General features: G+C 48.9%; 1 protein-coding gene across 1 annotated transcript; it reads right to left on the bottom strand.

Annotated features, from left to right (window-relative positions):
- Window positions 1-14,041: 14,041 nt before the first annotated feature.
- On the bottom strand, window positions 14,042-20,415 carry KLHL33 (kelch like family member 33). Its single transcript, XM_008683666.1, has 4 exons — window positions 19,611-20,415; window positions 14,983-15,907; window positions 14,700-14,867; window positions 14,042-14,594 (listed from the first exon to the last, which is right to left on the bottom strand). The coding sequence occupies exons 1-4, from the start codon at window positions 20,350-20,352 to the stop codon at window positions 14,042-14,044; spliced, it is 2,388 nt and encodes a 795-aa protein (XP_008681888.1). The 5' UTR covers window positions 20,353-20,415.
- Window positions 20,416-24,859: the final 4,444 nt, after the last annotated feature.

The following is a 24,859-nucleotide window of genomic DNA, read 5'->3' as shown; positions in this document are numbered from 1 at the left end:
CACGATCCCACTGTCCTGGGATCCAGTCTGTCAGGCTCCTTGCTCAGCGGGGAGCCTGCTTCTCCCTCTGCCTGCCAGTCCCCTTGCTTGTTTCTCTCGCTGACAAATAAATAAAATCTTTTAAAATAAATAAATTTTAAAAAGTCTTACGATAAAAACTAAGTTAACAGAAAAACACAGTTAAATATTGTTTGCACCCTAGAGTTTGTGAAGGGAGATTCAGCTGGACTGCAAACGAAAAGTAAACATCCCATGTCCAGTACCATTCTCCAGAGATAACACTGTTAACTGCTCCGTGTGAACAGTTTCAGACACTTTTCTATATATATACAAATACATGTTTATCTCCCCCCCCCCCCGGCTCCTGGTTTTGTTTTTATTTGCATTACACAAAGAGAACCCCGCTTTAGACACTATTCTGCACGTAGTGTATCTTGGCGACCTTGCCGCGTTAACACATTAAACCGCTTTTAAGTGGGCTCATATGCCTCCTGCTTCAGCACACCCCGTTATTAGAAGCCGTGCTCACACCACCTTCTGTTCGGTAACGGCAGCGACCCTCCCTTCCGAGGAGCACACAGAGCACTGACTCATCCTCACCGGGTCTCTTTCCGTGCCCTTCCACCCCCTGCCCCTCCCTCTCCCTCGCGGTCTCCGCCGGCTCCCCCACTTCTCCTTCCACACCCACACCCGGTCCCGAGCAGCCCGGAGGACGCGGCGGCCAGAGGCTCCCCGCCGGCGCCAAGCCCTCCCGACTCTCCGGAGCGTCCGAAGTGGGAGCCAGGCGTTCCCGCCGGCTCCCCGCGGCCGAGCCCAGCGCCCCGGACCGGCTCCTACCTCCCCGACCGTCCCCGGAACCCACGCGGCTGGCGACGCTGGCTGAGGCGCAGCGTCTCGATTCTCGGCAGCAGGAAGCCGGGGCCAGTGGGAAACCGGGGGAGGAGCGCACGGGGGGCGGTGCGCGGGGAGGGAGACGCTGCCCGGGCGGGTGCGGCGGCCGCGGGAGCTGAGCTGCCGGCTGGGGCTCCGCACGCGTCCAGGACGCGGCAGCCTCTCCGGGACCCGAGTCTCGTCCCCGCCCCACTCCCCGTCCCTCCTTTCTCCGGCGGTATCCTCAAACTCCGTCTCTTGGGAAGGATTTTGGCGTGTTCGCTGCCTCTCCGGGATCCTTTTCTCTTGGTGTCAAAGATAGTTAGGCTCTTAATTTTAAAGTTACTTGGTGAAAGCGGAAATAAAAGGTGAGAGAAAATCTAATGGCCTGTGACCAGGTGAAACCAGTGTGTAACCAGTGCCTGTAAGCAGGTGTAGATATGGAATAATTAAGGCAGAATGAATTGAAAGCGTGCCAATGTCCACCTGGGAGAGATCCGTGGATCATAAAGAACCCATTTGGAGCCATCCTGAAAGGCTAAGTAGAACTTTTCCCAGAAGGTTGGACCAGGCTCTGGAAAGAGACAAGTGACCTTTAGGATGGTAATGCTAGTGCCATTTCATAAATACCAGAGCCAAACAGATTGTAGCAGGAGAAATATGCTTACCTTGGGTAAGAGAGATTATCTGTCTTCTGGAAAACATGTCCTTCCTCAGGAAGGTACCCTTCATTGTCAGGTAAACACCTTAGGTTCAGCTCCGACTTGGGGGCATCCTATCTTCTCAAATTATTGAGCCAGATTCCAGTTTCTTTCCTTAGATGCTTCCCTCGCTACCTGCCTATCAGTCCCAACACTCCCTTCTTATCACAAATATTTTTATGCCCCCTTTATAACGCTGAACTACAATGTATAAATAATAAATAATACACACACAATTTGAAAATTTATAAAATGTCTAAAGAAATATAAAAGAATGGAAGGAAGATGATTTATTACAAAACACTATGTGGAGGCGCCTGGGTGGCTCAGACGGTTCAGCATCTGCCTTTGGCTCAGGTTATAATCTCCAGGTGCCAGGATTGAGCCCCAAGTCAGTCCGGCTCCCAGCTCAGCAGGGAGTCTGCTTCTCCCTCTCCTCTGCCTCTCCCCCTGCTTGTGCTCTCTCTGTCTCTCTCTCTCTGTCAAATGAATAAATAAAATCTTTTTTTTTAAGATTCTATTTATTCATTTGACAGAGAGAGACAGCAAGAGAGGGAACACAAGCGGGGGCGCGGGGGGGAGTGGGAGAGGAAGAAGCAGGCTCCCAGCAGAGCAAGGAGCCAGATGCAGAGCTCGATCCCAGGACCGAGCAGAAGGCAGACGCTTAACCGACTGAGCCACCCAGGCACCCCTAAAATCTTTTAAAAAATAAACAAAACACCGTGTGTTTATATATGTAAATATTTGGGCACAACATTCAAGAATACAGTGTAGTACTCAGATACATGCAGCTCTATATAGAATTACCTTGACTATAACAGCTACAGATGCAGCATGTTATGGGGATGTTACCATGGTGATTCAAATACCATGAATAGAGGTGCCGATGTGGCAATTATTTTACAAAATGACAATTACTGGCAAATTTTTTAGTAAAACAAGGTGTGATCATCCCATAATATTTATTTTTTTAAAAGATTTTTTAATTTATTTATTCGACAGGGACAGCCAGCGAGAGAGGGAACACAAGCAGGGGGAGTGGGAGAGGAAGAAGCAGGCTCATAGCAGAGGAGCCCGATGACGCCGGGATCACGCCCTGAGCCGAGGGCAGACGCTTAACCGCTGTGCCACCCAGGCGCCCCATCCCATAATATTTATAGTACTGGCCTTCATGGAAAGTTCAGGATGTATTAAACCATATATAAAATGCCTTATGATGATATTTAAAATAAAATCAGATCCTAATTACAATAGGTTTTCAACTACGTGAGTGATTGGTAAATCATTCAAAGTTGTCAGTGATGCAGGCATGTACGTTACTATGCGGGAGGGCCCTGAACAGTTGCTGAAAGTCTAGCACTCTTGGCTAGACATTAATCCTGCCCATTAAATGTCTACGGATAACTCTAAAAATTACGAGAGAAAAAAGAGCCTCCACAAATTTCTGAATCCACTCCCTAGGTGCATTACTGCTCATTGGAGGTCCATCTATAGGGGAAGGAGAGGAGTTTGGTGAAGGCACACCAGATCTAGGAAACCCATGGGGTGCCTGGGTCACTCAGTTGGTTAAACCTCCGACTCTTAACTTCGATCAGGTCATGATCTCAGGGTCATGAGATGGAGCCCTGGGACGGGCTCTGTACTGGGCATTGAGCCTGCTTAACATTCTCTCTCCGCCCCTCCCTGCCTGTCCCCGCCCTCCTTTTGCCCACACACTCTCTCTCTAAAAAAAAAAAAAAAAAAAGAAGAAGAAGAAGAAGAAAGAAAAAGAAAAAAGAAAAAAATCTAGGAAACCGGAAAGAAGAGGTCCTGCAAGGAGACTGAAATGGTGGCATATTGAGAAGAAGAAATAAGAAGAGAGGAAAAGAGTGGAGTGCACACATAACTTCCTTCTGAAGGTGTAAATCTTCAAGGCCTCCTCCCCTTGGAATAAGGGGGATACCTCAGATAATTGTCCCACCTCAAGGCCTCCTCCTCTGTAGCTCTCTGTAGGTACTATTTGCCCTACCAGCGGAAGGACAGGCTATGCCGCCCTTCCGACTTAGTCCAATGAGCACTGAAGCCCCAATCAGAGAACACTAATGATGCAGGAATAATAGCAACAGGGGCCACCACTTCCTGATTTACTAGGAAGATACAGAGTTTACTTCATGGTTAGCTGTAGCAACAAATAAATTCAAGGCCAGCAAAGCCTAAACACCGGAACCACTAGAGATCTTTTACAAATTCCGTAACCCAGGGGGAGCTGGGTGGCTTAGGTGGTTAAGCCTCCGACTCTTGGTTTTGGCTCAGGTCATGATCTCAGGGTTGTGAGATCCAGCCCAGTGGCAGGCTCTGCTCTCAGCAGCGAGTCTGCTGGAGATTCTCTCCCTCCCTCTCCCTCTACCCTTCCCGCCCCCACTCGTGCACACTCGCAGTTTCTCTTTCTCTCATAAATAAATAAATAATAAATAAATAAATAATAAATAAATAAATAAATATTTTAAAAAATTCCATAACCCAGGCCACACCCCAGACCAATTAAATCAGTCTCCAGAGTAGGACCCAGGCACCAGTGGTTTTTGAAGCTCCCTAGATGATACTAACGTGCAGACAAGTTTGGGAACCTCTGCCCTAGGGTCTTGCTAATGAAACTATGGGCTGTGGACCACCATCATCAGCATCACCTTGTTAGAAACACAGACTCTCAGCCTCCACCCCTGACCTATGAATCCGAAACTATAATTTAACAAGATTCCCAGATTATTCCCACTCACATTAAACTTTGAGAAGCACTAATCTTGACAAGGGGAATGGGTCCTGGAGTCTGTTATTTCCAGACCCTGGGGGCCAGTTCTGGCAACTGGTGTTTTAACAGGCTCTCCAGCAGGTTTTGATATATGCTGAAGTTTAATAACCCCTGATTAAAACTGGGATTGCTGCTTACCACCCTTCATACCCCTTGAAAATTTCTGATTCAGTAGATCTGGGCTAGGACCCAAGAATTTGCATTTCTAACAAGTATTGCTCAGGTAATGTTGATTCTGATCTCCGATCCTGGGACCACATTTGGAAAAGCACTAGAGTGATCCCCAGACAGAGAGACAGCAAATGCCCACCCCACTGTAGTTTAATAAGGAACGCCCCTGCCATACCTGAATTTCATATATATATTTCATATCTATTGGGCCCGATTTGATTCTGTCCCAGTTAGAGAGCCACTGACTAATCCCTAGGGGATATTTCAGCTGGATTTTGAGGGACCCAGATAAATTATCTCTGCCTTGCAACAGAGAAAAATCTGTCCACTGGCAAAGAGTTTACAAAGTCCAAATTTAGTTTTTCTCTCCAGCGAACAACTGTAAATGCACATTGCCAATATTTGTTCTTTTGAGTCCTGCTTTTCTAAATTAGCCACTCTCTTGAGTTGAAGCAACCTTTCGTCAGATCGTAGTATCCAAACCGATTCCTTTCTGGGGTGAAGGAGTGCCATCCTCTCAGCCCTTTGAAGCCCCTTTATTAAGGGCCCTACCACCTGTGAAAATTGTTCATCTCTTCTTGTCCATTTTATTGCACACTTCTTGTCCTCCCCCATTTTGATTGAACAAACACCTGTTCACTATAATATTATATGTCAACTACACTTCAACTAAAAAACTGTTTAATCTGTTAAGCATCTACCAAGTGCAAATGATAGCATGTAAAATGTATAAAACATGCATTCTTCTCAAGGCTTCACAATCTCATGCGGGAGACAGACACATGCAGAAGTCACAAAAATAATAGGCAGATTATGAGACATGCTATATTCCACTAGGAAACAAACTACAGGGTTATGTGGGGAAGGGACTTTGAACAACCACCTGGAGGGACAGGACTTTGAACTGGGAAGGGCAGGCCTCCTCGATAAGAACCTGAGAGGAGTGAGAGCCTTGGAAATGTAAAGGCCACTGGTTCCAATGGATTTGTTCTCCTTTGTGGACGATTATCTTTAGATTTACAGCTTGTGTTTCTGTTCAGTCTAACTAGTGCCAACTTCGAAACATCATACAAGTTGTGATACCTGGACAAGCACTTATTCAGTAGTACCTGACATCCCAAAGCAGCCCTTCTGGGCCATCTGAAAGCCACAGAAGCCAATCAGCAGGTGGCAAGAACTTTAGGGCATTCTTCCTTTTGACTCCTCTAACTCAAAACAACCCAGCGTTTGGTCTCTGGCCTGTTGACATTTACTAACACCTACCTTCACCCTCCTTCCAGGGATGTTTCCCACCGTAAGCCCTCCCTCTCTGCCTAGTCTCCCTTACCAGGTATGACAGATTAAAGTAGACCACAAACTTTTTGCTTCTCCTGCCACTGAGAAATGGAGTCTGATTTTTCACTTCTTAAATCTGGAATGACCTGGTGACTTGCTTGACCAATATATGTTGCAGAAGTATCATTCTGGGACTTGTGGGCCTAGGTCAAAGGAACTTCGCACGGTCCACCCAGGACTCTTGGAATACTCCCTCTGGAGGCTGCCAAGTTAAGTTCAACTACCCTTAGACTACCACACAGAAGAGGCCACATACGGGTGCCTCAGCTGAGCTTAGTTTTCTAGCCACCCCACCACGGCACCAAACCTGTGAACCCAGCTGTCCTGGGCACTCCAGACCAGCCCACTGACCAGCTAAATACAACCAAGTAACTTCCATCAGTGAACACAGAACAGAAAAATCATCTAGCTAAACGCTGCCTGAATTTGAATGAAACCAGTGACACATAAAATCATGAGAAATAGAGTAAAATAGTTGTTGTTTTAAGTCACCACGTTTTGGGTAGTTTGTTACGCATCGTTAGATAATTGGAACACAACATTTAAGGTTAGTTTACATGGGATTACATTGTAATCAACCCACCTCCCTTTAAATCACTTTTAAACCTTTTAAATCACTTCCTAACACATTGGTTTGTGCAATAGTTCCTTGTAATAGAACTGCTCATCCTGGGAGGCAGCTTAGCCGAAGCAGATGCCGATCCATCGTAAGCATCTCTGCATGCACAAGCAGCCTCGTATCTATTTAGTTGGTTTCACTCCCTCATCATTCATTCAACAAGTATTTATTCATTGATATCAAATTAATCAACATCCAAACCAATCTCTGGGATGTACGTGGTGAAGTCACGTTTACGAATAGCTGTACGGCCCCAGAGTTAGGGTCAACAAACACAAGGAGACACGGGGGTGATCTATGAGATTCAGCGCTCCTTCAACCCTTGTGCCCTAGTACCTGTCTAGTCATCGTAGTCAGGGAAGTGGCCCTGTTTCTCAGCCTACAGAGAGGTATTGGGAAGAGGTCTTGACAGAGACAATGGACAGATTTCATACATTGTTCCCACATATTCTTCCACCTTTTGCATCGAAATGTAATATCAACTTTCATAACCTCTCGGAACATTTATTGAAGAGTATTAGCACTAAATAATCCCTGCTGCCTAGACTCAGGTAACAGGTAGCTTCACCACCTGCTCTTTGCACAGTAGCAAACACGTGTTTGAGCAGACTATGCAAGTGGTCAGAGGCCATTCTGGGTGGCCACATTCTAGATATGCAGCCCTAACAAAAACTTACCCAAATTCACTACAGAAGTTACTATGGCCAGGTACTCTAGCACTTAGCATTGCATCCCATCTCACGACTTCTCGTGAAGGCCCGGGAAGAGGAGTCCATGCTGTGGATCAGTAATCCTGGAGGCTCTAAACATGGCCTTGACAATCCTGCCTATAGCTTGCTACTACATTTTAGCAATTGGAGAAAAACAGCTGTTACCACTTTCCTAACTACCCATTAATTGTTCACTTCACAGTCCAAAGGTTTTGAATGACTTGCCCAGGTTCAAACAGCCAGTCAGAGAGGGAGCTAGGACTAGAACACAAGTCCCTTGATTCCCAGTCCAGACCTTGGCGACAGTAGCACCAGCTCCCTTTGACATGTCTTGAGCATTATTGCCTACAGAAAGCCACAGTTAAAATGAACCATTGCCCTGGAGGCCTTTTTCATGAACACATTGAAAGAGTATGTCAGCAGTCCATAAGTCTTGGAAGATGGGACCTGCCTGAGGAGTACAGACTCATGTCAAAAAAGTAATCATATTAAAAATCAGATCAGGGCACCTGATCTCACATAGGACTTGAGTGCTGCTTCTGGGTGATCGGGCCATTTCAAAGTAAACCTTGGATGTCAAAATAGTGGACTTGAGGGGTGCCTGGATGGCTCAGTTGGTTAAGCAACTGCCTCCGGCTCAGGTCATAATCCCGGGGTCCTGGGATCGAGCCCCACATCGGGCTCCCCCTGCTCTGTGGGGAGCCTGCTTCTCTCTGTCCCTCTCCCTGCCACGCTCCCTGCTTGTACTCACTCTTTGTCAAATAAACAAATAAATAAATAAAATCTTTAAAAAAGAAAAAAGAAAAAAAATAGTGGACTTGGGAGAATCTTTTAATGGTTTGTAAGAATAATGAAACAAATGTGGGAATTAGGATAGTCCCGGGAGGAGTGGAATACTTGGCCACCATGTTAGAGTAATCTACGATGGGGGTGAAGATGGTATAGGATAGTAACTAAATGTGCGCTCTGGGGTCCAACAGATCTGTGTCTTAACTCTGCTCTGCTCCTGATGAGCTGTGTGACCTGGGCTGCAGAAGAAAATAAGGTAAATAATCTCATAAACGCTGAACTGAGTAAGAGACTGGTCCTTGAGTCTGCAATAAGACCAGATGACGCTGATAGGGTAAAGGGGCCAGTCAAGGTCCTCTATTTGGAAAGCGTCACCTGATATATCAGACTCATAACAATCCCTGGCTCAACGCACCCTAGCAAATGAAACAAACTACTGGAAGGAAGAGCCCTTTGCTCTGGCTGAGCGTGTCTGAAATTCACAACTCAGTAGGGGTTACAGTGCTTGTATATCAGGCTCCTCGGGACCTCGTCTCTAAGCCTCCAATGCCATTTCTACCCTTTTATCGCTCCCATTTGTAGAGTCCAGCGATGAGTTTCATGAATAAAGCGTACCACTCCGGGGAGGTGGGTCTACATTGGAGAGGTAGCATAACAAAGAAAGCACGCTCGGGGGCGCCTGGGGGGCTCAGCGTCTGCCTTGGGCTCAGGTCATGATCTCCAGGTCCTGGGATGGAGCCTTGTGTCAGTGGGGAATTTGCTCCTCTCTCTCCCTCTGCCCCTTCCCACCCCACTCATTCTCTCTCTCTCTTTCTCTCAAATAAATAAATAAATAAAATCTTCACAAAAAAGAAAAAGAAATAAAGTGGGCTTGAAATCTTCCTATTTGAGACTGAATACACACTCAACATATACAAACTGTGTAACCTTATGTAAATAAATTCACTCTTCTAAGCTTCCGCTGTTTTTTTTATCTGTAAAAAGGCGACAATAATAGCGACCACTTTTTATGGGTTGTATTGACATTTAAATGAGATAATGTCTATAAAGCATTTAGCACACTGCCTCGTACATAACAAGCACCATAAAACAAGCAGTTTTTACTTAGTGATGAGAGAGTTGGCTTTCCTCAGTGACCGTTTGCTTGAAAAGTATGCATTCGGATTCACATTGCCTATCTGTACATAGTTAGAAGACCCCTAACCTCCTAAACACCTTGGCCCTAGCTAGAATCCAGATGAACCCACATCTTTATCTTGGGAGCAATTTTAGGCCAGAGTAGCTGGGGATACACCTTGTAACCCTCTGTGTGGCACACATGGTTTCAGGGCGCTGGACAGCACACAGACTATCTTATTTGACACCATCTAGTTCACTGATCTAAAAGGATGTGGCCTTGGAGCGTGATTTACAGACTACCAGTGCATGCTCTTCCCGACGTACCTGGAGGTTCTTAGGACTATCCCAAGCTCTGGGACTCACGACTCTATTAGCACTATGATGTTTATAGTACAGTAATATCCCTAGTTTATGGACTAAGATACTGGCATTCAAAGTGATGAAGGGACTGACAATTACCAAAGCACCAATTGCTCTGGGGCTGGAACCTAAGTTACTGATTCTAATTCAGTACACTTTCAAGCTGTACTTTTTTTCATTATTCTAATCAGAAATACAGATGATTACATCTTGAATTATCAGCTATAACAACAATATCATGAACATCCTATCTCTTAGAGGAAAAAAAAGACTATAATCTCACTGCTAGTGACATACACATATATCCCTGCATACACACACACACACACACACACACACACACACACACACAGCTCTATATTACCAGGAACTGTGACAAATTCACACTCTTCCACATATAGCCCCTGATCCCAGGGGTTAGCCAGGATTTGGAATGTAGTCTATGGCCCTGAAAGAGTAGTTAGGACGTTCCTGCCTGTAGACCCAAATTGCGATGCTTGTCCAGCCAGCCTCTTGGTCCCTACGTACAGATAAGTCACCTGGAAACCACTCTCATAAAAGCTTTCCTCTTCATTATCCAGACTGTGTCACATACCTTGGCTTCCTGAACTTTATAAAGAAGGTTTGAATGACACGATCTCTAAAATCTCTTCATTCCATGATTCCACTAAACAATCTTGCTGTGCAGTTTCCCACTCCTCCGGCATTGTTGCTTCTTCAGCCCAGACTCTGTCTGGGCAAATAAGGATACTTGGTTTTGTATCTACTAGGATTTTCACGTCACTTTCACCCTCTTTTTTTTTTTTTTTTCCATTTAAAAACTTTCTTCTATTAACTTTCCCGGTATCCAGGACATACTATATGCAGTGTATTTGAGAGAGAAAACACTGGGACAAGAAACCAGTTAGGGTTCTATTTCACTAGTTCTGAATCACGTGAGTCAAGTGAAGAAGAAAGATAAGGGGAGAAAAAGCTCAAATGATTTCAAAGCTTTGTGTCTAGGAAAAGGAGGAAATGCTAGTGTAAACGAAGCCTGATGAGTCTGAAGTCATGATGCTGATACATCCAAGTAGAGGTGAGGAAGCCTGGAAAAAAATCAGACTAGAATCCAGGTGAGTTATTATGACTGTAGATGGAGGGGAGGGGAGGTTTCTCAAGAGGAATGAACATGAAGCAAGGTTAGAGAACATGGACAACCTAGAATGAGGCACAGGAGACAAGGGACCCAGGTAACCCAATGCATTTACTGATACCAGACATCAGCCTACATGCCCCATCCTATCCAGTTTCTGAGTCAGTCTTGAAAAGATGGGAGCAATAGTAGAAATTCCACCCTCCCCCACAAAGGAGGTTGAAAGAAGAGTGTGGAGGGAGCTAGCAGGGGGATATCTAAAACGCCCTGGCTCATTATCTGATGTACCAAAGGTAAGAATCCTCGGCCTCCACACACTCGCCAAACTGTAGCCGAAATCCTGGATTCCCATGATTGCCCACTTTGTGTGAATGTTTTCTGTCCCAGTTCTTGATTCTCACCCCACTTCCCTTCTGGGCTTGCAATACTACACTGAATCTCAGACCACTTGGGCCCCAACCTGTTCCCTGGCCTATATCAGGCCTTTCTCACCAAAGAGTAGTCCATTGACTAGTGTCCTGCTACAAATCGGAAGCCTCCTTCTCTCTTCTCACTCCATCCTCAATTCAAGAACTAAATAATGAGGAGTGCCTGGGTGGCTGTTTGTTGGGTATCCAACTCTTAATCTGAGGGTCACGAGTTCAAACCCTGCATTGGGCTCCATGCTGGGTGTGGAGCCTACATTAAAAAACAAACAAACAAACAAGAAACCACTAGATAATGAAAGCTAGAGACTTCTATAACTACCCTATCCACATAGTTTTGGACTGTTTGCTGTCAGCAACACCTGGGATGGAGCAATGCCCTTTTGGACAATATGATTTAGCTTTCTGCCACCTCTTTGGTTTTTTTTTTTTTAAAGATATTTATTTATTAGAGAGAGAGATAGCAAGTGAGAGAGAGAGAGAGAGAGAGAGAGAGAGAAAGAGCACACAGAGGGAAAATGAGAGGGAGAAGCAGACTCCCGGCCAAGCAGAGAGCCCAATGCGGGGCTCAATCCCAGGACCCAGAGATCATGACCTGAGCCGAAGGCACTTAACCAACTGATCCACCCAGGCACCCCTCTTTGGGTTTTTTAAAATAATTTTTTAAAATTTTATTTATATATTTATGTATCTATTCATTTAAGTAATCTCTACACCCAACATGGGGCTTGAACTCACAGCCCCAAGATCAAGAGTCACATGTTCCTCTGACTGAGCCAGCCAGGCACCCCTTCTGCCACCTCTTTGGATTGGAGAAGTAAGAGACCGCCCAGAAGAGTGTGCTTTCTGGAGCCAGAGGAGGAGAAGTATTTAGGGTAAGAGCCAATTTTCAAGCCAGTCAATCCTGCAGAAAGATGAAGGAGAATGAGGATGGGCTTAGATTATTCGGTGAGAAGTAGGTCATGGTGACATTGAGGGAGGGTGATTTCAATAGTGTGGTGGAGACAGGAGCCAAATTACAGGGGACTTTTACATGCTTTTTATAATAGAGAAACTCAGACAAGACTCATTCAGTAATGATGAAACCTTTATTTGAGCCTGTCTTTGCCTACAAAGCACAAAGAACCTGTTCACAGAAGTTCATCCTAAAGACTCAGTCCTCATAGCTTCTCGGGACTTCAATTTCCTTCTTCTCTGGTTCCGTCAGTCCTCCCTTTTGTCATATATATCCTACTTACCCCTCCTCGTGTTCCTCTACACTCCAAAACAGAGATACAGGGGGGAAAAGAACTTAATCATGAAATCTCAAAAAAATAAACAAAAGCATGTCCAGCACCTTTGGGCCAGGATGAAGAAAGGTGCAAGAGAGGCTCCTCTATTTCACCCTTAGGAGCACGAGACTCTTAATAAGCAATGGTAATAGAAAACTGACCTCTATAAAGAACTGGCCTCTCTTTGCCCTGAACTGCTCAGGGGTCAGAAATGGAAACACCAGACAGGAAAGACTTAGGGGAGTTGTGAATGGAGGGAATTTACAATTAAGTAAAAGCTACTGTCTTCAGGAAAGCTCTAGAGAAGAGGCTGGCTGGCAATAACAGCAGAAGCCTCTGAAGAACCCTCTGGAATACTGACTTCCCCTTTGCTATAGAGAGGGGTGCTACATGTCCCACTTGCTTCTTTTCTCTGACTAGAATGCCTTCCTCCTTCTCTGACTGGTGAGTTTCCAAAGAGTCTTCAAAATCCAACTCAAACTACACCCATGTGATGACGACTTCCTTAGCAGAAGCCTTCCCTGGGCAGAGCTCACTCCTCCATTGTCTGAGCTCTCATACCTCCAAGAGTGAGGTACGAGAGGGATGAGATAAGTGGCCATACTCCTCAGTCCACTGACGAGTCTGCCTGCTGGTCAGGCGCCCTCTGACCTCTGTGTCCTCCGTGCCTCATTTAGTGCCTGGCACATAGTAGGTGACTGATCACTGTGTGGGAGAAGGGACAAGAGAAAAAGAGAGAAGGAAAAAAAGAAGGAAGAGCAGGGTGGAGGAAGGGAGAAAAGGAGCATCTGACTTAACTCTGCCTGGCCAAAAAAGGGAACTAGATCTTAAAAACTCTAGAGGAAAGGGAAAGAAAGGGGGAAAACCACTTTTCTGAGTCCTCTCTGCCTCCTCCTCTCACAACTTAGGACCTCACACTCCAACTGTCCTGTTACCACTCCTGATCCCTGAAGTCAGGCTTCTGGCTTCTTCCATGCCACCTCTCCAACCTCGTCCCATTCCTTTCCCGCTACAGACGCCTCGCTCCTTTGCCTGGGCTCCTCATCTTCCCCACACACAGCACTCCCGCCTCATCACCCTGGCCACTCAGGCCTCTGTGCAGCGCCAGCTGGGGACAAGGACTTCTGCCAAGGGGCTCTCGGGGCGGCCTGCAGTGTATGGGCTGAGGAAACACTGGGCTGAGCCTACAAGTTACCTGAGAAAGAATATTGCCAAGAGGGCTTAGGTGTCCCAGGGATTGGAGAGTAGAAAGGAGCAAGTCCTGAAAAAGGGAAGAGCATGACAATTACAGTCCTTCCCCCACACTCCTCAAACTCTTTCACGGGTGGCCTTTCCATGTTTTGCACCTTGATCCAGGGGTCGGAATCATCATTTTCCTGACTGTCCTCTCGTGGCCCCTACATGTTGACTCCTGGAGCTTCTTAACTGCCTTTCCAGCCAGATGCGCTTTCCCCACCGATGATGGTGTCAGGGTCCCTACACCTGTCGAGCTGCTCCTGGGCCTCCTCTCCTTATCCAGGCACTCAGCTGCCTTCCCCTCTCCAACAGCCTTTTCTAGGAATTCTGGAGCTACCTTTTGCTCAGCGAAGGTCATATATACAAAAGCAGTTTGTGAGTTATAAAACACTGTGCTGGAAGAAAATGCTATCACGAATAAAGCCTTCTCTTTCTCCCCCTATCATCTCTGTCCTTCTCTCATGATGTTTCTGATCCCTTCCTTCATGCCCCCCCCATCCACTGCTGCTCCCTACTCACCCAGCAGGTTTGGTTTGGTGCCGTGTGGGAACCAAAGGTATGCGCTGCACAGGCGGCCGTGTCAGGATGCAGGCAGGCATCTCAGCCCGAGGCCTCGGCAGAGTTCCCAGGCAGAGCCATCGGCCCAGGCCAGGACAGTAAGCATGGATAAGGTGGGAAAGGGCGTAAGTACGGTGGCTGTAGCCCCCCAGCACCAGTAGCTCCCCCTGCAGCGCAGCACCTGCAGCCCCCACATGGGGGGAGGGCAAAGGTGCCAGATGAGTCCAGCTATCAGTCTTCGGTTCATAGGCCTCAAAGCTCAGTAGATCCCCCTTCTCACCTAGCCCGCCTGCTACGTACAACCGGCCACCCAGAGCAGCCATGACATGGCCAGCCCGAGGTACCCCCATAGGGCTCAGAAGTGTCCCTGGCTTCTCAAGCTTGGGGTCATAGTGCAGCAACGAGGCCAGGTATTGGCCAGCCCCGCTGCAGCCACCGCTCACGTACAATCGGCCCTCCAAAACAGCAGCTGCGTGGGCAAAGCGTGGTGCTGGAAGAGCAGGTGCTGGCCTAAGGGAGAATAGGGCACGTGATCAGGCAGAAATCCCCTTCAACTTCTCTTCCGAGTCCCCTAGCCTTTCCCTAATGTCTGGAAACAGCCCCTTCCCCGCTTACCTCCAGACATTGAGCTCGGGGTCATAGGCCTCCACGGAGTTGAGAGCAACATCACCGTCTCGGCCGCCTAGGGCATAAAGCCGTCCATCCAGGGCCACCAGGGGAAAAAAGCTCCGAGCCTGGCACAAAGGCGCCACCTCCCCCCAGTCCTCTTGACTGGGGTCCCACCTGGACGCAGCGGAACAAAAGAGGAGAAGAGTGACCCCGGGACTATGTGGGTGGCTAGGCCAACAATTTCCCTCAGCTGCCCACCTTGGGGCCAGCTACTCTGTGGGGCCCATACCTGAGAGTCGAAGCCAGGGTGTTGGAGGGGCTGTAGAAATCCTGCCCCCCGCACACGTAGAGTTCACTTCCTGCTAGGCTGGCGGCCCCATGCCGGAAGCGCCCTGGGCCGGGCAGGGCCGGCAGCCGGCCCCACTCCACGGTTCGGACCAGCCCCGTGCCACAGCGGAAGGCCCGGGCCCACCACACGCCTCGGGATGGCTGTGTTCTGGCCATGTCTGATCGCAGCCCATCCCCGCCAATCACTACCAGGGCCTGGTCAGGCTCCCGCCGCCTCTCTTGACCCGGAACCGCAGCCTCTACCAGGAGCTGATGCAGCAAGTCTGGGGGCAGGGGGGGAGGCAGCCCAGCTGCCCGAACCCTCCGCAGCTCCCTGGTGGACATGCGGCCGAAGCGAACACATCGAAGCAGGGCCTTGGCCTCTGACTCCTCGGTCTCGGGCTGGGCAGCTAACCAACGCCACGCAGCCATGAAGGCCTCGAACTCCTCTTGCACGTGTAGCTCATCGCTATCCAGGAGCTCAGCCAGGCAGGCAGACGGTAAAGAAGGGAAAGTGGGGCACAAAGCCACGGCAGGCAGGTGGGTGAGGAGGTAGTGACGGGCTTTGCTCCAGAGCCTCTCTAAGCCAGGGGCTTCAGCTATGGGGAACAGGGCCAGGCAACGTGCAGGGCTGAGGCCGCGTGCCAAGGCTCTCTGGCACAGGGCGAGGCAAGAAGAGCTCTGGTACTGCAGAGCAGCCTGGGCAGCTCTCAGCAGTCCTGGCCACCTTGCCCGCACAACACCAGAGTAGGCAAAAGAGACGAGGAGTCTCAGGTCCTGGGCAGAGATGGTGTGCAGAGACACCTCTGTGCCCTGGGATTCCCTCATTCCACTCAGGAGCATGGCGCCAAAGAACTCGCTGCCGCAGGCCAGGGCTGCTCGGTGCACTGCAAGAAGGAGAAGCAGAGGGGAATCCAGAGTGTTGCAAATTGCCAGGCGCTATTCCAGCTTCACACCCCCAACTTGGGCCGACCACCCAAGGCTACAGGCCAAACTGTGGTGTGCAACAGAATACCATGGGGTGCTTGTTAAAATGCAGGATTCGGGGACCCACCCCCGGAGATTCTGACTCAGTAGGTCTGGGTGGAGACCCTAGAAGTTTGTATCCTAGCATTTTCAAGCATCCTGCACGACTCTCTTGTTAGTGGCCTGAAGATACTACGATAAACATTGCTTTAGTTTTTTTGATCCAGGTCAGTTAGAAAAAGAGCCTTGATCAATCAAGTTGAGTAGATGTTATAGACAGCATTTGCCAAAAGGGGGCACAAAAAACCTGCAAAGAGCAATGTGCAACTTATATAGGCCTCTATCGTGCACAAAATAAAGTTCTTTCCTTTACTACTGTAAGAGCCACTGACATCAGCCATTCGTTAGTCCAATTTTACTTAGAAAAGGGTCCCACACTCAGGAATGGCTGGGACCTAACCTCCACTAACTGCCATCTCCTGCTTAAGATTTCCCGGGTGCAGCTTTTCTCTGCACACCTCCCCCATCTCAGTACAATTCATGGAATTGTGACATTTTAAACTGGAAGCTTGTGAAATCACCCAGTTCAATCGCTCCTTTTAAGAGAAGGAAACTGAGTCCTAGAGAAAGGAAGTGATTTATTTTCTATTCCATGGCTGTCTGAGCCGATCTTCACTGCCCACTGGCACGATGTCCGGCTGCATGGCCCTCGTGACACAGAAACCATCCAGTTAACCGATGCTATTAAATCACTAAACTCATATGCTTCCTTTTCTTTTTTTTTTTTTTTAAGATTTTATTTATTTATTTGACAAAGAGAGAGACAGCCAGCGAGAGAGGGAACACAAGCAGGGGGAGTGGGAGAGGAAGAAGCAGGCTCCCAGCGGAGGAGCCTGATGCAGGGCTCGATCGCAGAACGCTGGGATCACGCCCTGAGCCGAAGGCAGACGCTTAACAACTGCGCTACCCAGGCGCCCCTAAACTCATATGCTTCCTAATGCAACTCAGTTTGAGATATTTGGCCTCCAGCAGGGAGTATTCTGACCAAAATATTTAACCTAAATCTCATTGAACCTTTAGCTCTCAATTCAAATTTATAGGAAATTGAGAGGCTAAAGGAACAAGTTAAAACCATGACAGAAAACACAGACACATCTAGAAAACAGAGCATTCTATAAGGTAACTAATCTTGTCTCTTCAATTACGTCAAGTCCTAAGAAGGGAGAGAGAGGACTGTACAGAGTAAAGGAAGCATGAGGCATGTGGATCTGAACACAGCATAGTCCTGGATGGGGCCCTGGGTTGAATAAACCAGCTCTGAAAGACATTTTCGGACAAGTGGGAAAATTTCAACATGAATTAGGTAATACTAAGGAATTATTGTTCATTTTGCTAGACATGCGGAAGGTGTTATGGTAATGTCCTTTTTTAAAGAGACACAGACCCAAGTATTTATCATCAAAGTGTCACAGATTTACTTTAAACTTCAGTGACAAATAAAGAGATGAAACAAATTTCATAAAATGCTAACTGTTAAGTCTGGGTGAGTTAAGACAAAGTAGTATTATTGGAGGGCTGAGAAGTGTTAAGAATCCAGTGAGTTCTGAGTTGGCATTAATGTGATCCACGGTCCGGTCAGGGACCAGCAGCAAGGCCAACCAAGAGGACCTCCGGCAGGAGGCTGTGATTCAGAGGCAGGGGAGATGGGTGTTTGAGTGTTCATATTAATGTTTTCTTAATTGTGTTAAGTGCTTCGTAATAAAAAGGGGGAATACTGCCGGCAGTCCTCTCAGGCAGGTAACAGGGCCGAACTCCCCGGAAAGCTTATAAACCTCCAGCTGCTCTGACCAGCTGTGGCACGCTGGCCTCTCTCAAAGGACAGCTGGTGTCGATGTGGCTTTCCGTTGTCTTTTTAAGCAGTCGGTAGTGCCTTGGTGCTTCCCAAGAAGTGATTAGCAGTGACAGCTTTCAAATACATATTGCCTGAGAAAATCTGCGTTCCTCGAAGCAGGTAAGCCATTTCAGTTCCCATATAATCAACCAACCTATAGCTCAGGGCCACCGGGAAAGGGTCACAGCTACTTGTATTCCCCCTCCTACTCATCATTAGTCCCTAGAATTTTATGTGACAGGTTTCCAACATTAAGTTCGAATGTTCCTTAGGGAAATGAAAGCAGGGATAGAAGTATGTTTAAATTCCAAACCCTAGAGAGAATTTTATAACTATGAAATTTCTAATCCCCCCCTCCATCTACTACTATCAGAAATGATAACAAACACTTCAAAGATCTGCTATGGATTGAATGTTTATGTCCCCCCTCCCCCCAAATCATGTTGAAGCTGTGGTCCCGTGTGGTGATATTTGTAGGTTGTGGCCTTTGGCAGGTAATTAGGTATGGGAGTGGACCCCTTGTGAATGGGATTACTGTCTTATAAGAAGAGACATGAGAAAGATAACCTCTCCCTCCACCAAGTGGGGATATCATGAGAAGGTGGCCCTCTTCTAACCAGAACCTGACCATAGGGGCACCCTGATCTTGGACTTCCAGGCTCCAGAACTGTAAGAAATAAATTTCTGTTGTGAAACCAACCAGTCTATGGTACTTTTATGAAAGCAGGCTAAGCTAAGACAGGATGCTTTTTCCTCTGGGAGTCCCAGAAGCACTTTGGGTTCCAGTCATTCTAATGAGCAGTAGCTATGTGACTTTGGACATGGCTTGAAGTCTGTTCTCTTTGTCAGTAAAGTATACAAGCTGACCTAGATAATCTCTGAATCAATACCTTCTAATTTTAAATTTGTATGTGCCTGCATTCCAACTCCCAGTGTCAGATCCCACGTGTCTTTGGTTTGGTTGCGTACGAGGGAACGTGAAAGCAGACTGGGCTAGTGAATGTCGGCTTATACCCTGGTTCTCACCAGTTAACATCTCTGAGTTTACCGCTCTTCCCCTGCACCTAGGGGTAATGGTACCTACCTCACTAGTTTTCAGTGAGAATGAAAAGAGATGACGTGTGTAAAAATTCCTGGACCCCAGTACCTCACTGAGTTAGTAGAATCCGAATAATACTCAACTTATCCAACCCTCCTTAGCTTTCCTGGTGATGAGCACAATTAACTTCAAAGGACGGTGTCCTGGTAGTCTTAAGATTTGTGGCAAAACAGAACCAGACCTTTTTGTTAGCTGTAGGACTTTTATCTACCAAGATGTCAAGCACACTTAGGTGAGAGGACACACTGTGAGTTTTTCTACCATATTCCTCCGGCTTTCCTGTGTCCTAAATAGAAGAAGCCAAGAAGGGCCTTTGGTTAATCCCTGTTTGAGTCAATCACTCTCTGCTTGTTCTTCTGGCTTAGAGTGTACTCCTAACACCAGCCAGCTGGCTGGAAATTCCTTGTTACTGGCCACAGGGAAAGCCACAGGTTTGAAGGGTCATCTTAAATCTGTCAGTGCTCCCACGAAAACAACACAACTGCGCATGCCTCACTCTCAGTGGGTCAGGAAAGGCACCAAAGGCCACCCCCAAGGAAATTCTGCCTGCAGCAGGCATCAAAACCACTGTCGTAGGGATCAAACCACACATGCATTTGCACCTGAAGTAACGTCATGCCACACTGGTCCTCACCTCGCAGCCGGCAGCCGCCTGCCTCCAGCTCCAGGTCACACCCCACGCCGTCTTTGTAGAGAAGCTCGATGTTACGCAGGTTCTCCCTCAGCTCCTCTGCCTGGCTGGGCTGCTTTTCGTCTTCCCCGGGGCTTCCAGCCCCCTTGCCTCTCCTCTGGGCCGCGGCCTTCACCCGGGGTGCTCCCAGAGCCTCGGCCACGACCAGCACATCTCCCCACGGGGCAGGGCCCAGGAAACCCTCATAGGCAAAGGTCAGCGCGGCCTCCCAGGCCCCGGCGGCCACGTCGAGGCTGAGGGGCGGTCGTGGACCTGTGCCGCCCAGCATCCTGTCTCGGAAGAGGCTGCTAACTGCAGCCAGGATTACCCGATGCACCCCGTATACTCGCCCCGCAACTGACACCTCTTCGTCCAGCAACAGCCTCTGCTCCCGAAGCCGCCGTGCCTCATTGAAAAACTGGCTCGGATGTTCCTCGCTGCGCAGTCCCTCCAGCTCTGCCGCGTCTTCTTCGTCTTCATTTTCTTCCCCCTCGTCTTCCTCTAGGGACAAGGCCGGAGAGGGAAGGTTCCCTGGGGCCACAGGCCTGGGGACAGCCTCTTCCAGAGGAAAGGGGGGCAAACCGGGATCCCCGTCGGGGGAAGGAGGCCAGGAGGGAGTTCTCCGGTCGGGTAAAGGGAGGCCGAGGCCGTCCTTCTGGGCGGGAAGAGGGTCCGAGGAACGATGTGCGGAGTCCGAGACGCTCATGGTCCGGTCCGCTGTTTGGCCGCAGGGAAGAGGGAAGAGAGGAAGCGTTGCTGAGAGCTGGACCCAGAGAGGCCGGAGGAACCCCTGCCTCCAGCCCGGCCACGCGGCAGCCCCTCTCCCTACTTCAAACCGCACTCCCCACCCCCATCCCAAGGCTCGAGCAGCTAGGTTATACTGCCCAGCTCTGGGCTTCACCAAGCGCAGCGAAGCGTGCAAGGAGCCTGTGTAAGGATTCAGCAGCCAGAGCGTATCCCACCCGGCTTGCCCCCATCCCATCCCGATAGTCACCCTCCTGAGACACCAGTGTTCCTTCTGCCTCTCACTTGAACCTTCTCAGCTTTGGACGGTGTGGCAGAGGGAACTTGCCCCTCAACCGGTCAGTGGCCCCACCCGACTAATTATAGCCGGTGCTGGCGGGCTTGGGGACTGGGCTCCGGGTGCCCAAACTCTGACACCCAATCCCCCAGGCCTTATCCCGAGATGACCTCCTTCTCCCTTCCACCTGTAGGTCACGTCCTTGTGCTGAGCGAGGCAAATTCGGAAGCCAAGGAGGGTGCGGGGATCGGGAGAGTGTGCCAGGCCAGAAAGGCTGCGTTCACCGGACGGGTCTGGAGGGGGAGGGGAAGAGAGTCTGCACTGCGCACCCGCGGGAGCATGGGGCCAGAAGAGGGAGGGGTCTGTTTGGGGTCAGTTCTAGGCTCTGACTGTTGCTTTTTCCCCGTGCACGATAAAGCTGAGACCCTGGAGCGATCGATACTGACATGAAATCCACACAGAAACAGGCTGGATCCACCCAGGGCGGAGGGGAAGGGGAAACGGAAGGGGTCAGGGCTAGGTACCACAGGTGATCCACCCCCCAGCTCGGGATTTCCTCCCCGTCCGGAGGTGGGGTCAGTGGTGAGACAAAGAAGCCCAACACTGTGTGTTCAGAGTCGGGATGAGTCTAACTCTCACCTAGGTCTCTGGGATGAGGACCCCACAGTGGGACGTGGTGTCATCTCTGCTGCTGGGGGGACCAAAGTCCTCAGGGGGGCCATAAGCATTTTCACTGAGGCAGGACACCAACAGCTGCTCCCTCTGTCCAGGATAAAGCCTCTTTCTTACTCCGAGACCCTCTAAATCTGGGGTTTTCACTGCAATTCTAGGTATCTTCATGGGGAAGAAATTTAGGGAATGGGATAGGAATGCCTCTTCTCTCCCTCTCCCTGGAAGGTAGGACAGGCCAAGGGCTGCTGGGGTGGATTCCCTGGCCAATAAAAAGATTGGTCCAGGCTGCATAGATTGACCCAACAGGCTGACTTAACCAGGGAGCGACGCTCGATTGTTCCTTACAAGCCAGGTGAGAGGGTGGCCTTCTTGTGGCGGAGGGGCGAGACCAGCCAGGTTCCTCTTTCCTCTCCTCTCACGTGGCACTATGTCCTGTTTCATGCAGCCTGGGTCCAGAGCTTGGCGGTACCGTGTGGATCATCTTCACTTTGGACAACGCGTCAGTCATGGCTATGCAAAAGGCGGGCTTCACAGAGATCTTTTCAAACCTGCTCCTGGTAATGTTCATCCCCTCCTCTGATATGTCCTTTTCCCAAGTGGGCTGACTAGCAGCCTGCACTTTTGGTGACTCCAGCCTGGACAAGTCATTTTAAGAATCAGGTGGAGGCATCAGATCAGTCAATAAAGTCTCTGTAACCCACTCCGTCTGTGTTCTGCCCTTCCAGGAGCATGGGTGCAGCTACCTAACCTAGATCTGGAAAACGAGTCAGGTGGTGACCATGACTGTCCTTCTGTGCTTGGCAATGGGCAGTGTGGAGTGGAGGTCTAAAGCAGTGGCCAGGGAGTCAAGATGGGGGTGAGAGTAACTGAGGGGATGGCTGTGAGAGCTGGATAGATCTGGAAAGGGCCAAATGTGGGGAGATGTGGAATTGGGTGTGTGTGTGTGTAGCTGGCAGAGCAGATTCTCAGGGACCCAACCTGAAACTGGACAGATTCGCTGGAAGAGACTCCATATGCCAACTCTTTAAGGGAAAAATAAGGACTTATTCTAGGGATCTGCTGGGATGAGCACTAGACAAGACTACTAGATGAGAAATGCCATTTCCTGCTCCCAGATAGTTACAATCTTGAGATCCACCCTTTTTTTTTTTTTAAGATTTTATTTATTTATTTGACAGAGATAGAGACAGCCAGTGAGAGAGGAAACACAAGCAGGGGGAGTGGGAGAGGAAGAAGCAGGCTCACAGCAGAGGAGCCTGATGTGGGGCTCGATCCCATAACGCCGGGATCACGCCCTGAGCCGAAGGCAGACGCTCAACCGCTGTGCCACCCAGGCGCCCCGAGATCCACCCTTCTGGTAAGTGAAGGGACACTTTGCAATTTGAGGCAGGAAGGAAAAGACATCTATTTAGCCAGACTCCTTTATGGGAAGAGGTTCATGGGAAAGGGAACTTAGAGGATGGGAGAGGAGAGTAAGGAGAAGGAGGAGAAGTTCTTCCTCCCCTTCCACTCATTTCTCCTGTCTTTTTTTTTTTTTTCTTTTGGTCACCCATGGTAGCCCAAATGATCTTCCTGATCCTCTCTCTCTCTCTTTTTTAAAAGATTTTACTCATTGGGGCACCTGGGTGGCTCAGTCGGTTAAGTGTCTGCCTTCAGCTCAGGTGCCTTCCAGTCAAGATCCTGGAGTTCTGGGCTCAAACCCAAGTCGGATCAGTCGGGCTCCCTGCTCCGCAGGGAGCCTGCTTCTCCCTCTCCCTCCGCTGCCCCCCACCCCCGCTTGTGCTCTTGCGCTCACTCGCTCTCTCAAATACAAAAGTCTTAAAAAATATGTATTTATTAGAGAGAGAGAGCGAGCATGCAAGCACAAACAAGGGCAGGGGGAGAAGCAGACTCCCCTGCTGGATCCAGGACCCTGGGATCATGACCTGAACCCGAGGCAGACGCTTAAGTGACTTAACCACCCAGGTGCTCCCCTGATCCTTTTATCAATTATCTGCTAGAACATTCCTCCCCACAAACCCCAGCTGACAAGCCACTTGCTTCTTTGGATACCCAGGTGAGACAATGGGAAGCTGGCTGAGAAATGTATTAAAGGGAATGCATGCCTCAGAATGTCACCTCCCCTTGGAGCAGGGTAACTCATTAGCCCAAGCCTCCCCAGAGAAGACCCCGTGACTTCTGATTCTGTATGTCATTTGCAAGTTGTCCATCAGAACACTCAGAGTCCTGTAAGTCGCTGGGCTGGCTGGTTTATAATCTTGCCTTAGTCGTCCCAGCCTAACCTAAGTCACTGACAGTAAACTGGGTACAGGGGTAATGAGCGTGGCTGAATGAAGGGAAGCCAGGAGTTGACCCCTAAAAAACCCAGTTTTTCTCTCTGTTCTTTTACATAAAGAGCGTTTTCTTTGGAAATATGGTCCCGCAGTGGTGAGGTCCTGAGGGCGGTTTCTTTGGCATGTTTTCCATCTTCTCCTTAGCCACTTGGGTCCTCACAGGGACCAGTATCTCTGGAGACCTCAAGGGGAGAACCACGCTGAGGTATGGAGCATACCCGTCACCTGCCCCCTTCTCTTACCACTAAGGGTTCTACTTTTGCTTCCAGGACCCTGCTACAGCTATCCTTGCCATCATACAGACACACTTTCCTACCTGGGGATTTTTGCCACAAGTGGTAAACCTTCTGTGCAGAATGACCTGGAGCCCTGCTTTCTGCCTCTCTGAGGGCCAAGGGTATACGTGATGAAATGAGCAAGAGACTTCATCAATCACGTTAAAAGTAGTTTAAATGCAGGTAGCCCCTCACCTTCCTTCACCATGTCTCCCCATCCCTCATGTCACTAAAAAATTGTGTGGTGTTCTTTGATTATCAAATTCGGCATCCCCAGCATCTGGGTGGCTTAGTCGGTCTGCCTTCAGCTCAGGTCATGATCCCAGGCTTCTGGGATGGAACCCTGCATGGGGCTCCTGACTCAGCAAAGAGCCTGGTTCTCCCTCTTCCCCTCCTCCCGCTCGTGCACTCTCTTGCTCTCTCTCAAATAAATACATAAAAATCTGAAAAAAAAAAAGAAAAGAAAAAAAATTGGCATGTCCCCCTCCCCACCTCACACACCTTCCATTCCCCCCTCTGGCACTGGTGGTGCCTAGACAGTCCTACTGCTCTGGCATGTGATTCTCTCTCCACAAAGGAATGTGTGTTCCCAATCTCATTTCCAGGCTCCTGTATGATTGGAGAAGCTCCAGGAAGTAGGACTGACGTTGGTGTGTGGAATGGGAGCTGCCTGGGGCCAGAGTGCCAGTAAGGCTAGGATTTCCACAGTTGTCCAGAGCAAGGGTCCTGTCCTGCCTGAATAGCCCTCTCTAATCACCATCAGGGGAGTGAACCAGAGGGGAAGGTGAGAGAGATAAACCTTACCTAGCCCATCGCTTGGCACAGAGTAGATGCTCAGAAATCAATAATGACTCAAGGGGATTCATGTGGGCAAGGTAAAACCTTCAAAGACAGGATAAAATTTAGCATGGC

The sequence above is a fragment of the Ursus maritimus genome, unplaced genomic scaffold (assembly GCF_017311325.1).
Source record: "Ursus maritimus isolate PB19 unplaced genomic scaffold, ASM1731132v1 scaffold_36, whole genome shotgun sequence".
NCBI classification, from domain to species: domain Eukaryota; kingdom Metazoa; phylum Chordata; class Mammalia; order Carnivora; family Ursidae; genus Ursus; species Ursus maritimus.
This window is presented reverse-complemented; position numbering and strand designations above follow the sequence as displayed.

Excerpts from the sequence above, each read along its gene's own strand:
- KLHL33 (XM_008683666.1), bottom strand. The coding sequence starts at position 20,352 with ATGAGCGTCTCGGACTCCGCACATCGTTCCTCGGACCCTCTTCCCGCC. Across the intron at positions 14,868-14,982 it reads ACCCTGGCTTCGACTCTCAG|GTGGGACCCCAGTCAAGAGG; the intron begins GTATGGGCCCCA and ends CGCTGCGTCCAG. Across the intron at positions 14,595-14,699 it reads CCCGAGCTCAATGTCTGGAG|GCCAGCACCTGCTCTTCCAG; the intron begins GTAAGCGGGGAA and ends ATTCTCCCTTAG.